This window comes from Trichoderma atroviride, chromosome 4, assembly GCF_020647795.1.
Source record: "Trichoderma atroviride chromosome 4, complete sequence".
Classification (NCBI taxonomy): domain Eukaryota; kingdom Fungi; phylum Ascomycota; class Sordariomycetes; order Hypocreales; family Hypocreaceae; genus Trichoderma; species Trichoderma atroviride.
The window spans coordinates 1120779-1135030 of NC_089403.1; the positions used below are offsets into that span (position 1 = coordinate 1120779).

The 14252-nt window shown below is 50.2% G+C and overlaps 3 protein-coding genes across 3 annotated transcripts; all 3 read right to left on the minus strand.

The window, feature by feature from the left end:
• Positions 1–1647: 1647 nt before the first annotated feature.
• On the minus strand, positions 1648–3339 carry TrAtP1_007654 (uncharacterized protein; the record flags this gene model as incomplete). The annotated part of the gene is made up of 4 exons (XM_014092500.1): positions 1648–2779; positions 2841–3046; positions 3120–3164; positions 3232–3339. The coding sequence occupies 4 exons, from the start codon at positions 3337–3339 to the stop codon at positions 1648–1650; spliced, it is 1491 nt and encodes a 496-aa protein (XP_013947975.1).
• A 5441-nt stretch (positions 3340–8780) lies between these two features.
• TrAtP1_007655 (uncharacterized protein) lies at positions 8781–11324 on the minus strand (the record flags this gene model as incomplete). Its single annotated transcript, XM_014092502.2, has 1 exon — positions 8781–11324. One exon carries the CDS (start codon positions 11322–11324, stop codon positions 8781–8783), a length of 2544 nt encoding a protein of 847 aa, XP_013947977.2.
• Positions 11325–12141: 817 nt separating this feature from the next.
• Positions 12142–13470, minus strand: TrAtP1_007656 (uncharacterized protein; the record flags this gene model as incomplete). The annotated part of the gene is made up of 1 exon (XM_014092503.2): positions 12142–13470. The coding sequence occupies one exon, from the start codon at positions 13468–13470 to the stop codon at positions 12142–12144; it is 1329 nt and encodes a 442-aa protein (XP_013947978.2).
• Positions 13471–14252: the final 782 nt, after the last annotated feature.

The window sequence follows — 14252 nt, forward strand, 5'->3', positions numbered from 1 at the left end:
ATTGGCACCACTTCACGATACGCGGCAAGTGGGGATTCAAGGTGGAAATCTCGTTAATAGCCTTTTACCAACTCAACCCACAGCACACTCCGGGCGCCACCAGTGGGGCGTGCCATGGACAGATTCGTCTCTAATCTGGTTAACCTTCCGAGCCACCTCGTGGGAAAACTGGGGAGACGTGGCTTTGGCCTGACTCGATCCGCTCTAACTTCAACCTCATCATAGAACAGATAGCTTCTGCCAGATTTGGGGAAATGTCAGTTCACAGTGCAGGATGAGCGGCCGGATGTTTTTTCGGTTCGCCTTCCCGATAACGGATTTTGTTTTCTCAACGTTTACGACTTCTAATTTTCCCATGTGCTCAGATCGACATGGCCAAAGCTGCTGCGACTCACACCGATATACGCTGAGGCCACTATCCGGCCACCACCCGGCGCCCAGGCACGAACTAACGGACTGCCCTTCATTCTTTTCAACCAACACGATGCCTACTAATCGTTGTGCTACTGATGCTAGATACTATTGTCGCTCAGGGTTATTCGCCTTCACTCGAACGCTCTCTTTTCCGTCCAAAGATCCAACAGCCAAATCCGACCGATGCCTCTCACAAGGCACAAAATTGAGTCAACCCCACCCACCTGCAATTTTTTAATCTGAGCACTTGGCCAACGAGCGGCCAAGCCGATCTATATGGCTTGTACGTCCTCACAGATCCATCCTACCAACACGCTGTGCGTGTGTGCCCTCTTGATTTGAGGCTACATACATCCCGAGTACCTGCATGCATTAGTTGTCTGGAAGGATTAGACCATGTTTGAGATAGGGTGGTAATGGCCCTGACTCGCGCGCTACTGATGGAAGAGAATGGCAACAATGCTCAAGCTTGCCAAAGAAGGTATCTCGCATGCGGATCGTACCACTCGTTCAGCTCAGCGATGCAAATTCTCTCACATCCAAAAAGTCCATGAAGCCTGAATATATTCGTTAGTAGTTGCCTAAGCCTTGATGCAGAGAGTAGAGGTAGGAACTGTAGTGACGTGTTGCGTATAACGAACAACGCGGTAATGTCACTGGGATGAAGTTGAAGCAATTAGCTGAAGGATGATGTCTCTCAAGACAAAGAATCATTCTTTAGTAATGTAGACCAAACTTCCATATACCCAAGAGAAACATGCAGGTGAATCTGAATGCGACAAGACCATAGCTCAAGATAAAAAGTTTATCATAACATCTTTTTGTCATTACTGCCGCCAAGAACGCTTTTGACGCACGTCTGTCTCGCCCATCGCCTATTTACAATATACATATTGTGTCCAGAAAGAAAAGTCCTTGCCTTCTATCGAGCGTGAAAAAGGCATAGAGTGCTCTAGGGATCTACTCGACGTAATCAATCCAACAATGTCCAGCCAAACAAAATAAAACAAATGGTATCCAAGGAAAACCCCCCATCCAAAACCCCCAGGTAACAGGTCTCTCATAGCCCCCCCTCTAATGGATTTCTTCACATCGTATCATCTTTCTCGTGAGATAGATGAGGCGGCCCTGATCGTATCATCTTCCAACAGACATGTCCAAGTGAAAGAGAAAATAAAGAAAGAACGCTCTCAGCCGGCTGATAGGTATACATCATAACCAATTTCCAGCGTTTTAGAGAACGTACATGAAATCAGGACGCATATCGCCCAGCTCTTGAATCTCTCGCGGTGTCTTGCCCTCAATCCAGTGGTTTCGCTCTCCGTTCAATCGCTTCTGGTTCTCTCGGTTGAGAAGCCACGCCGTCAGGATACTGCCGCAAAAGGTGGCGATGAACAAGTATCCAATAACGGTGGCATGGCCCTGGATGTAACGAGGCGCGTCGTAGTAGATGTTGCTGCTAACAACACCGTTCAAGTTGCCCCATCCGATGACTATACCCAAGACAATTCCGCGCTTGTACACGCCCTCGACGTTGTTGGCGACCCAGGCAATGGTGATGGGAATGCATGGGTAGATGCCGACTGCTCCCAAGAATGTGCCGGCATATTGTACGCCCGGGTTGGTCGATCCTATCAGCATGGCAAAGCCAGCGACGCCAAACGGGGCAATGGCAATGTTGAAAATGGCTCTCTTCTGGACTTTATCGGACCAAAGTCCGGCGACAACAGTGACTATAGCGCCCAAGGCGTACGGGGCTACACTGAGCAGCTGGTTCCTGACGACTGCGGTTTTGGTGGTGAAGCTCATGTTTTGGATGATGGAAGGCAAGAACAGACTGAATGAGTAGAGCGGCATGAGAGGACCCATGTAAAGGAGCATGCCGGCATATGTCTTCCAATCCCAGATGGCTGCCCAGAAGTACTTCATTTGGAATGTTTCATGCTCGGCGGAACTCTGCTGATCTTGGCTGAGTCGATACAAGACACGCATGCGATCCTCTTTGGACAAGAACTTGGCCTCATCAGGGAAATCCTTTACCATGAAGAAGGAGAAGAAGCCGATAAGCATGGTGAATGCACCCTCGATGATGAAGATCCAGGCCCATCCAGGAATTCCCCTCTTGCCGTCCAAATTCTCAATGGCAGCCGCAAGAAGACCTCCGAAAGAGCCGGCCAACGCAGCAGCTGAGAAAAATATGGCGGCTCGGGCGCCAAACTCGTTGCGCTTATACCAGCATGAGAGATAGTAATTCACGCCGGGGAAAAGACCTGCTTCGGCAGCGCCCAGGAACCATCGTGCAGCCATGAGACCAGACCAATTTTTAACGAAACCCATTCCAAGCATGCATGCGCCCCAAACGATACTATGATCTTGTTAACGGATCTTGATGAAACCAAGATTTGTTGCTCAGGGAGATGACTTACATGATCATGGGAATAAAGATGGCCGGGCGAGTACGCTTCAACAGAAAGTTGGCAAGAGGCTCAAAAATGGCATAGGAAATAAAGAAAATTGTGAGGGATGCATTGTATTGGCCTGTTGACATGGGAATGTCCTTCCCGAGGCCGGCAACCTTTGCATTTCCAATGTTTGTACGGTCGAGGAAGCACACGAGATACAGTAAGGTGAGCTGAGACACGTTTGTTAGCAGGTCGCCTTTGTAGGTAGCATATCCGCTACCTGAGCTTTGCTAGAATACTTACCCAAGGTACAAGAGTCCAGTCCAGCTTCCGCAGCAGCCTCCGTTCCTGTTAATCAATTATTAGCCATTCCGCGTTGACAACCTCTTCATATGGCGAAGCATCCGAGACTCACATTCGCTGCTCGCTCGGCATCGGATAAGCCCGCGTCCGGGTCTACGATCAGGGCGAGCTCCGAATTGGAGATTGTTTCTGCGGTCGGCGCTTTTTCCGTGTCGCTCATGATGGGCAGATTTTCGAACCAAAAAAAAGAAAAAAAAAAAACACAGAAAGCCTCCACAAATAGAAAATGAAAATGAAAAGAAAGGTGTGATTAAACAGAAGACAAACAGCAGCCGCCGCAACCTTTCACAGACTTGAGCGAAAGGGAGAAGAATTCAAGGGAGGGGTGGTGGCTTTGGAAGAGGGAAAACACTGATCCTGTGCTGCTGATCCGAGTCTTAGACAGACGGGCGGCAACCACCGGATGTCTGGGCCTGCTAAGCGATTTATACCAAAAAGGAGGCAGACCAGAAATAGAAGATTCTCTCAGAAAGACATGAACCGGTCCGGAGAGAGAGGGACGAAAAGATGAGGAATGTTGGAAGACGAGGCGTTCATGTACTGGCAGGCAAGTGGATATATATGTATTGTACTGGGTCTATTCGCCTGGCACGTACATGACCAGGATCCGCAAAATTGGAGATGGAAAGCCTGAATCAAGGGTCAAGACGACTGCAAGATGCAATAATAAGCCAATTGAGGCAAGGCTGGGTTAGCCAGGTGCAAGGAAAGGCTGGGTGGGTGTGACGACGACAACCAAAAATGACCCAAAACAAAGAACTAGGCAGGGATAGCGATGCGGGGAGAAAGGTCCAGAAGTTTAGCTCAAGGATGCGCGAGTAAGTGAATGCTGGAGAAGGATGATAGGACGTGCGGAGAGCTGCTCCGTACAGGCATGGCAATGACAGGGGAGCTTGGCTCGTCATGGAAGGCCGTCGTATTTTGGTCCTATCTCTCCTTGTGACGGCGGGCCAATTCGGGACATGAAGGCAGCTATGGGTGGCGTTGGATTTGCCTTGCACCGTGCGCCGGCATGTGGAAGCTCATTTATATGGTAGATGTCTCTTGTTGGTCTGGACAAAGAGCTGTCGGAAATTATAGCGATGTTTGCCGTACCGCCCTGTCTGCCAATTCCCATCTTATTGGTTGTTAACCAAACGTTGGTGCTCAGGGCTGGACAATGCTTAGGACGACGAGTATCGGCGTCGGTAAGGCCGCCACCTTGTTATGGCATTTGTGCGCATGTACCTTGGTGGCCCTTCCGAATCTGTCCCTCTGTGCGCCTTATTGCTAACAGCAGCATTTACCTGCTCTCATCACCAACTGGTGGATAACCGGGTCCATCAAGGAGAAAAGGAGGACTGCCAAGACCTCTTTCTTACCAAGGCGCTCCTCGTCATAGGTCGTCGTCGGCTGTTCTCCATCACCTCCGCATTGACCCCAACTTGATGTGCATCCTGGTCTTCAGACTAGGCTTTAGCATCTGCCTATGGAGTTTGCTTGTGGGGTTCCTAGCCGACGCCAGCTCTCTCCACTCTTGCACCTCAGTCTTTGCATGGAGTAGAGAGCGTGGAGACGGCGCGGACGAGGGGAAGTGGCGCCCAAGGTTTTCTGAGATGGGGTAAAGCGAAGACAAAGGAATGAGCTTCAAAAAGGAAACGTACACCGATAAGAGGCCAGCTTCTTTGGTTGTCTCAAATCGAAGAACTGGAATGCGCCTCAACAGTGCGAGGCTCTGGGCGCTGCTATCTGCGCAGAAGCGCGATGTAACCCGGCCACTTTCAACGCTGCAGATGCCGGTACTTTGTACACCGCACAAAGAGCATATCGTCAGTGGTTCCTACTGTAGGAGAGAGCAGCTAGGGATCTGTGCGGAGTGGTTGCCCAAATGTGAGCAAGTAGGTTTGATAGCCGACCCTTGGCTAGTTGCGCTGTAGCTCGGAAGCCTTGGAAGATTCGTTTCCATCAGGCTCAGAACTAGCGGCTGTCGGAGCGAGTCGTGATGTGCCTGGCCCTAATAAGCATGGACGACGAACTGGCTTCACCTCGGCGCCCAATCAGCGCTTTGACGGTCCGAAAGATGGCTTCCACGGGCGGTGTTGCAAGCACTAGTTGCCAGGGAGCCTCTTCACACAAGCCTTGTGCGCGATTCATGCGCAGCCGTCATATCTCAGGCCCAGAAGAGAGGCTACGACAGATCATTCAGAGCAGCTGAGATGGCCTGCTGCTTGCTTTGTCGAGTGCTTTGCTCCCGGGGCACCCGAGGACGATGGTCGGGAACGGGAATCTGGCTGATGTCACGGTGCCACAGCGATGAGAAGAGCCGCGAGAAGCTACGGGCCAACAAAAAGAAATGCCAGCAGCATCACTTGCTCACCCTCTTTGGCTGCCGAGAAGCGAAGCTGGGGTACCTACTGGCAGGTACAGATCCAGGCCCGGTCAAGAGCAGCTACAGCACGTTTCCCCCCACGCCGTCGTCTCTGCCAAGACGAGCGATGGCCTCAAGCGTAGCAATGGTCTGTTTATCCATGAGAGTCAGTAACTGAGACGGTGCCTGCTGGTGAGCTTCCTGCAGACTCGTTACCGAGCAGTGACGGCCTCTCGTGCCCAGATTGGCCCAGACGGGCGTCCCTAAAAGCGTGTGCGACCATTTCCATGCCACGTTCTGCCCGCGCTCCCGCCTGTCTGTTGGATGGCTGCAGGCAAATCTCATGGGACGGAACAAAGGCGCACAAAGATGAAATATGTCCGAGGGCCTAAGCCAGAGTGTAGATGCGCGTGTGAGCATGCGAGTACCGCACGCTGCGTGCTTCGCAGGCCTATTTCGCACAGGGCGAGATGATGGATTGTAAACGAGGTTCAACGATTGCTGCGCATGGCCGAAACGAGTCAGCCGCAAGTTGCATGATTCGAAGAATGCTCTTCTTCTTCGTCTGCTTTGAAATGCCCAAAGAATCGGCGGCGGTGGTAATCTCCGCGGCGTTTGTGTTTGCGACAGCCGGCCAGCGCTGCCAGGATTTCCAGGCGCTGAGCCAGCCCCAAGCACCGCCCGCAACGGGTGGCTGTCTTCAAGCTTAACTGGCCTTTCTTTAGCTGCGGGAGCGCACAAGTCATTGGCCTCGCCACCACGTTGCCCAGCAAGTCTAGCCACAGGCTAGGCGGCTGTTAACGCGCCGCCAGCTCCAGTTTGGAAGACGCCAGCTCGAGCCAAGAAGCGGGGAGATCTTCATCGACCATTTGCCGACACTCGGCCATTGCTCAACCGAGTCTGGAACCAGAAGCTTGATGACTTATCGCGCAACAACGGTCCGCCCGTATATCCGGCTAACGTCCAGTCCAGCCCAGTCCAGTCCAGTCCATCCATGGCTGCCCTCCCTCGGCACGAATCTTGAGCCGTGTCGCCTTGTTTGCTGCTTCCTGTCGTGTATTTGGCTGATTCAACGCTGAATAATCCAACCGCCTCACCATTTGTTGCAGCTCAAAATAGGTACACTCAATATTCACCGCATACATGTACCTACTGCGTGGTCCATGCAGTTACGCTCAGGGCATCTCAAGTATACACTCGGGGACCTGGCGAACACTGCTCGACCGACGGAAACGCACAGCAAAACGGTCCAAGGGCACCAATAACATCCACAATCGACGACAAAGGCCACTAAACTCCCCCTTGGCCATGCTCGGCGTTGCCGCATATCAGCGGCTGTTCGTCTAAATTCGGTCAATTTCGTGCCATCTTGGTCAAGTTACGAAAAACAATTGGTGTTATCAACAGCAAACACAGCATCATTGTGGATAAGGTGGCGGTTGGCGACAACCCAGAGGCTGCCCAAAGCTCCTCTGCCAAGCCAAGTTTCACTCGCCTCAGCCACGTGGATATGATGATTTTTGTTTTGTTTTGTCTAATCAAGTCTCATGATGTCTGTAGCTCCTGTAGATACCAGACCAGACCAGACCAGCTTGTGGCTTCAGTTGAAAGCTATTCCTGTCTCAGGCCGTGACTCGATCCAGGCCAAAGTCCAAATGGCGGTGATGCCCGTCCGTTCCCCGACAGCCTTGTCTGCTCTCTCCAATTACTACGAATGGCAAAGAAAGAAAGTAACTTCATCTCAAGAACCATTTATTGTGTTGCTAATTCAGTAGCGCTTCAATAGTTGGTAAGCTGCGTAGGCCGCCGCCGCCCTGGCCGTCGCACAGTCTGGGCCCTGCTTGCTTCTCCGGTTCCACAGCCTTTAATTTTTATGGCTCTATTAAACTGATACAAGGGTTTTGCCTCCGGCCTTGGACTCGAGCTTGGTGATCCCTTGTGTACTTGGCCAATTAAATGAAGCAGCAGTGGCGTAAAAATAGACATTGGAATGGAGAGACCATTCATTATACGCCCCTTTCCGATGTTTTGTTCCGGCATCAATCGTCAGTCACCAGGTAACCATTCACCATCTGCAACTGCACCATACGTGACCTCGTTCAGGTTCTCATGATACCAACGCTGCCTATCGCCAAAGTAGTTCAAGCGGTAATGTAATCTCCTCGTAACGAATCGTCCCTCATTCTCCAATTTTCGGATACGTGTATGGTAAAACTAAAAATCGAACTAGCATGAGGTTAATATCCTAGCAATTCATGTAGTAATACCTTGTAGTAATACCTTGATCCATGCACTCAGCACTAAGCGTCTATTACTATTACACAGCGGCAAACGCTTACATGTTCCATCGGTGGAGAGTTCTGTCGTGATCGCTGCCGTGGACACGGAGCAAAAGCCAGTCAAAGGCAAGAATTGATCTCTCCGGAGAAAATCGGAGGATTTACAAAATGGCCGTTATGTGTGAGCTACAGGGACTAATGCACGATTATGCTTGGACTTGAACGACTATGAGTCGAGTCCAAGTCTTTAAATGTGTACCCCATGGATGCAACTCAGCCATAGAATGAACCACCTCTGCCGTTTAGGCTCAGATGCTGTAGGAAGGTCTGTAAATAATGCATAATTTATAAACTCTGAAAACAAAAGTCCGCCCAGGATTATAGAATATGATACTGAAAATAAATAGATAGGGCGCGCCTTACGAGTTCTCATCCTGGCTTAGGGACAGAGTGCCACCCCTACACATGTAAGAATATACCGTTTTCAACATAATGTTTGCTCAGTGCGCTATGAAAATGATATACATCTTGCATGACTGTTTAATTTGACTAATCATGCAACGTAGACTGTATAAACGCCCAATTCTTGCTCTTTCCATCATCTGTTATACAAAACTTACTGGCTGACGAAGCATACATGTATATTTAGAGGAACGATTATCCAGCACCCCAGCTATATCGTAGGCTACTGATGCTACTGATGCTACTGATGCTACTGATGCTACTGATGCTACCGATGCTACTGATACGTATGTAGAGAAGCCTTCTACTCCTTTCCTACGACTCATCTAGAAACACGGAAGAAAAGGAACGATTTGTAGGCGACGCCAAACACTGAGATATATCTTGCAACGCCTGCTTCTACTAGATATTCTAGTTCAAGTCTATCAGTCTCTGATACCATTGAATCCTGACTCCCATCTGACGCAACTAAAAGTCAAACCCCCTTTTCCGACATTCTGCGCTGGTCATTCTTTATGCTTCCTTGGCTGATTCCACCACCGCCCTCAACTTACTCATCGTGGCCTGGTAGAAAAGCCTCGTCACCTCCCAGCATCCATGGCCCGGTACGCGCCAGACAGGCTGCGCAAGGCTAATATCTGCGCCAGCGGCAAGCAATAGCTTGATGCATTCATGTCGCTTCAACTCCATGGCTAATTGAATTACCCTACCGCACCCAAATTTGATATGCTTAAACATCAGACCCGCATAGAGGTCGTGGTATCCGACATTGGCATTCGCTCCGTTCCTAAGCAGCAGCCGCACCAGGCTGACATCGCCCATCTTAACGGCTCGAACAAGCGGCGGAATGAATTCTTCTTCCAAGGATATTACACCAAAACAACAGCCACCGTCAGCGCCCGGGTTAAAGGGCAAAGGCCGATCTTCCTCTTCAAAGTCACACCGGGCGCCATTTGCCAGGAGCAGTTCCACCACAGCTCTATCTTGCTGATCAACAGCGCGCCCCAGGGCTCTCGTCAAGTCCACTCGGCCTGGGCATCTCTGCAATAAGAGCTCGATGAGTTTGCGGTCTCTTGCTGCCACGGCCCTCGTTAACGCCGGTCCGTCTTCGCGATCGGATTCACGGTCCAGAAACCTTATATCGGCGCCGTTGTCAAGCATAAGACGCACCAAATACAGCTTCCTATGGTCTATTGCCCATCCCAGGGGGCTTTCAAACTTGTAACCAAAGAGGCGGACATTTAAGTCTATGCCGTATGATATAATCTGTGAGACAATGCGGTCATGTCCTGCCTTGAACGCTGCCTCGAGTGCATCCTGCTTCTGGCTTGTGCTGGGCTCGCCATTGCGTAACTCGGCAATAAGAGCATCATCGTCGTCATTCTTTTTCTTCGACAGGCTGTCTCGAGCTGGAATTGAATTTTTGTCTCCTGTAATGCGATGACGGAAATAGAACTCCCCAGGAGCACCCTCTTCCCACACGAGCTCCCAGCCGTCATCGTTCTCATCATCGGCCTCCTGATCGGACCCCTCCTGACTAGACACTGGTGTTAAAACAGCATCATCGTCACTATCAAAATCCAAATTGTGCTCCGGTTCATGATCTTTACAAAACGAGTCGCCTGTAAAGAATGTGATTCCCTCAATCTCCTCCGGCTGGGGACGCTCTTGCACCCCGTGCTGTTCAATGTACCTAAAAGTGAAGTCTGGTTTGAAAGGAGGTTCGTAATCCCGCTGGAGGAGCTTAGACCAATCAATGCCAGCGAAGAACGGATGCTTCTTAACCTCGGATGCTCCCTCCTTGGCTCCCAGACGATGATCAGGCTCGCGTTCGAGGAGCCTCATTATAATATCTCTAGCGTTTGGAGCAAGGGCTTCAGAGATTTGGATGGGTTCAGTGCTGAGTATCTTGAGACGTATCTCTCCGGTATCTTCGTCGAAGAAAAGCGGTAGCCCTGTCAACATCTCGTAGAGAAAAATCCCTAGTGTCCACCAATCGGCCGCTCTAAAATGACCTTTATTGAGAAGCACTTCGGGGCTTGGATACTCTGGCATGCCGTAGCCGCTGCGGTCGCCGTCAACGGCTGGCTTATAAACGCCAGAACCATAGAGAACGATGTGCCCAAAGCAGTCTAGAAGGACATGCCGAGGCTTTAACCAGGAGTAGATGCCGCGGACCTCGTGCAGGTATTCCAATGCGCACAGAATCTCAGCAGCGTAAAATTGAGCGCTCTCGGGATTGAAACGCTGCTGCCTCTGGAGATGGTCAAAGAGATTCCCGCCATCTATGGCTGGAGACAGAAGGTTTAAACCTTTTTCGACTGGAAAGTCAGCGTTGATCGTCCGGTTTGAATCTTCTTGTGACTGAAAAGTCAGCGTCAGTGGTGCAATGAATGGATGGTTGACATTCTGGAGTCGTTGACCCGTTGGAATTGTTCTTTTAGTATATAGTTGCCACGTATCTTTATTAAGCAGCTGATGAACGTGTCTGTGTTGAAAATCGGATGCTTTCAAGGCCCGGTCTTTCATATCCTTGTATTCAAGACTGATGCGAAGCTGGCCAGTGCCATGCTGCACGTCAATCCATTGCGACGAGGCCGCCACTATTCGAGAGGGATCTATTGCGATTCGTGCCACTCCAAGGAAAGCATGGCCTTGTATAGAAGAAGATTTATAGGGGTCTCCGAGATAGAGATAGATGGCCAACTCAGCAGGGCGGCAAACATCAAAGTCCCAAGTAGACTCGCGTAACCCCTCGATAGTAACATCCCAGTGTAATGGGCGACACAGCGATCCAGTGTCTGATGTCCATACAGGATTTTGTCTAGTTCCCCGGTGAGAGTTGGCCTTCTTTTGCGATTTATCAAAGGTCAAGATGGCATATGGTATGTTGCGCTTGTTTTGCTCTTCATCGGGGCTCTCTTCGAATCCATCCGGCACGGAGAGACCAGCCCCCTCGCGAAGAATGACTGTCAAGATTCCCGGCCGGCTTGGTGAGAGCAACGTTTCCTCAGGCCGAGGACCATCAACGCCATAACCATGCTCTGTCTTAGTCATGATGTAGTGGAAATTTTGAAGGAAAATCGTCGTTAGTCAATGAATGGCATGATGATTAATACAGCACAGCATGAAAGGGACATTGTACGCAAGTTACATACGCACCATGCAGTTATGCCGTTGTATGCGGGGTCGGACCAGCCGAAATTGCTGTACCCAACTTTCGTTACAAATCCTTCGGCAACTTCGTGAAATCAGTCCTTCGGCTTGCTACTACGCCCCCGAGCGACTTGATGGCAGGTTGCAGGGCAGCGGCTGGCAGCAACACCGTTGACGAAAGCCACGCAATCGAGCCCCTATAGTCGAGTCCGAAGAAACATTTGGACCCGGTAGTAAGAGAGAGTAGGGTCACGTTGATATGATAGCCTCGGGCATTTTCCGCTTATGAACAAAAGTATAGAGTTTTTATTACTATTACAGCTTTTCCTAAGTTATTGTTTACGCGACAGCTTTCAATTATGAAACCCACCGTTTTTTTGGATAACTAACATATTGTCAGATCCTCCCTGAATTCATTCTCTCTGGCGAGCCCATGTCCGGTGTTTGAAGCCAATATTTCGTCCAGGAGAATTTCTCGGGAAAATAATGAAAAGGATTGCTCGTGCTGTTTATTGTGAAATAGGGAGCCTAGGAATACGTAGCAGTCAACCTTTTCACTGCGATATTTATATCAGTGGTGGCCGCGCATCTTAAGACTCGTACTTCTTAGAGTTGGGCCACACGGTGTCGTTATAGATGCTGTCAATTCGATTTTAAACGCCAATGTCAAGGAGCTTGTCAAATGAGCATCATCTGTAGCAGTGGTCTGAGCAACCGGTCAAGTGTCGATCAAACGACTACCGTCACCGGATTCTGGCATGGGCCCTGATTCTGGCATTGGCGATGATTCTCGTAGACTCTCCGATCGAGGGCCCTCTTGCTCAAGCAAGATCTGAATGACGCTGCGAAGTTGGCCGATTGCTGCTTCTGGATCGTCTCTCATGAGATCGTTATAGTGCCCCTGTAGGAGGGTTACTATTCGTCGTAATGCTATCCCGTCCCCCGTAGGACTATGTACATGTACATTGAACTGCGTATACTCTACGCGCGTGCTGTGGTCTCTCTCAAAGATGTGGCATCGGTACGTGGCGGTTGACAGCACACTCAGCCCTCGACCACTGGAAAACTGGGTTGTGGTCTCGGCATAGGGTCCTGCCGCATGTGTAATCGCTCTGATCATTCTCTCAATGTGATATACGGCCTGTAAGCGATGTCTCTGCGCCAAACAATCAAGCACAGCGCCCATTCTTTTCGCAAGCAACTCGGACACCCCTTTGGTTATGTGTAGACAGCGCCGTTGTTCCGTGACCATGTCAACGCCAATGCCCAGAACCGCCAATCGGCCCGGAGCGGGAACAAATCGTGGTATAAATTGCAGGCTGACAATGTTTAAATAGCCAAGAAGCTGGGCCATGTGCTTGATGACGATTATTGTATGCCCAAACAGAAGCCTTTGGGAGTCGAGGGCCGTAGGGGAGTACAGGATGCCCGTCAACCGCACATCCAACGCTCCCTTGATGTCCGCGTCGACGGAATCGCCTATCATATACGTATTTTCGAACGAATTCATGCCGAGCCGTGCGATGGCGTATTCGAAGATGCGGTGATCCGGCTTTCGAAATCCAATCTCGTCGGACGTGATAATGAGGTCTACCAGATGCAGTACGCCGATGGCCTCGGCCTTTTCTCTCTGATCTTGGAGCTGCCCGTCGGTGACGATGCCAATGCGATATCCATTTTCACGCAGGCGGACCAAAGCCTCGACACTTCCCGCCGTAGGTCTCCGGTTCGCACTGTAAACCGGCTTGTACGTGTTGTGGAACTGCCAGACTTGTTCAAGGCTGGGTTCGGGCAAGCCAAGTGACGCAAAGAATAGGTGGACCTTTTGAGTGTCGGCCGCTTCGTAGGTAATCACCTTATCCAGGTACGCATCACGGGATTGTTGAAGAGCGGCGCTGTACTTTTCGATCAGTTCTTCGACAGTCTTCTCCGCGAGGGCATTATATGTATCGCGTATGGCTGATAAGGCTTGTCGTAGCGAATGGTCGATGTCGAATAGCGTTCCATCCATATCGAAGAAGATAACCTTGGTCCGCGTTGATTGCATGGCGATTTCCTGAGTGCGCGGTGGGAGGGATGCTGAGTGGAACAATGGCGAGGCAGACGATATAAATCAAGGAAATATATCTGTGTAAATGAAAAAAAAAAAACAAGGCTTTCGCTGGCGCACATGCTATACCCGTCGGTTTGTTCCTGACAGCTTAGTTATAATTTAGGTATTGGAAGGTGGTGATGGAAATACTCTGGAATGAAAAGGGATTCTTCTCCGTTGCAGTTTCTTGAATTCAAACGCTCCTCCTCTACATGGAATAGAATATATTCACAGCTTGCTCTCGACGCCGTCATTCTTCCGCTGCGTACCAACTGTGCAGGTCAACAGAGATTGACTGACACGTTCATGCCTTTTCTTGCATCTCGCACATTCTCAAACCATTTCGTCATATCAGGGCGTCCACGGTAAGACATGCCCAGCGCCATCAATCCTCACAGATTCACTCTCTTCCTCTACATCACAGGTAACACGGATCGCGGTATCCAGCGGCGAGCTTCTTCAGCAGCTCAGCTTCGAGCCAGGAGATATCATCGAAATGCTTGACTGTCCATAAGATGTGAATATGCCAGCTACCCTGGTTCACGATGTGTTTGTCTTTGCTGCGATGGCTGCTGGACTCGCAGTTCCAGCCGCTGCTTTAATTAAGCGGAAGCAGGAACAATACATGTCTTGTTACATGCAAATGACACATTCATCTACCCGTAACTAAATAGAAGACGAGATTACACGTTTATATTAAAGCTTGGCTTGCTTCACATGGCTACCTACGTAGGTGC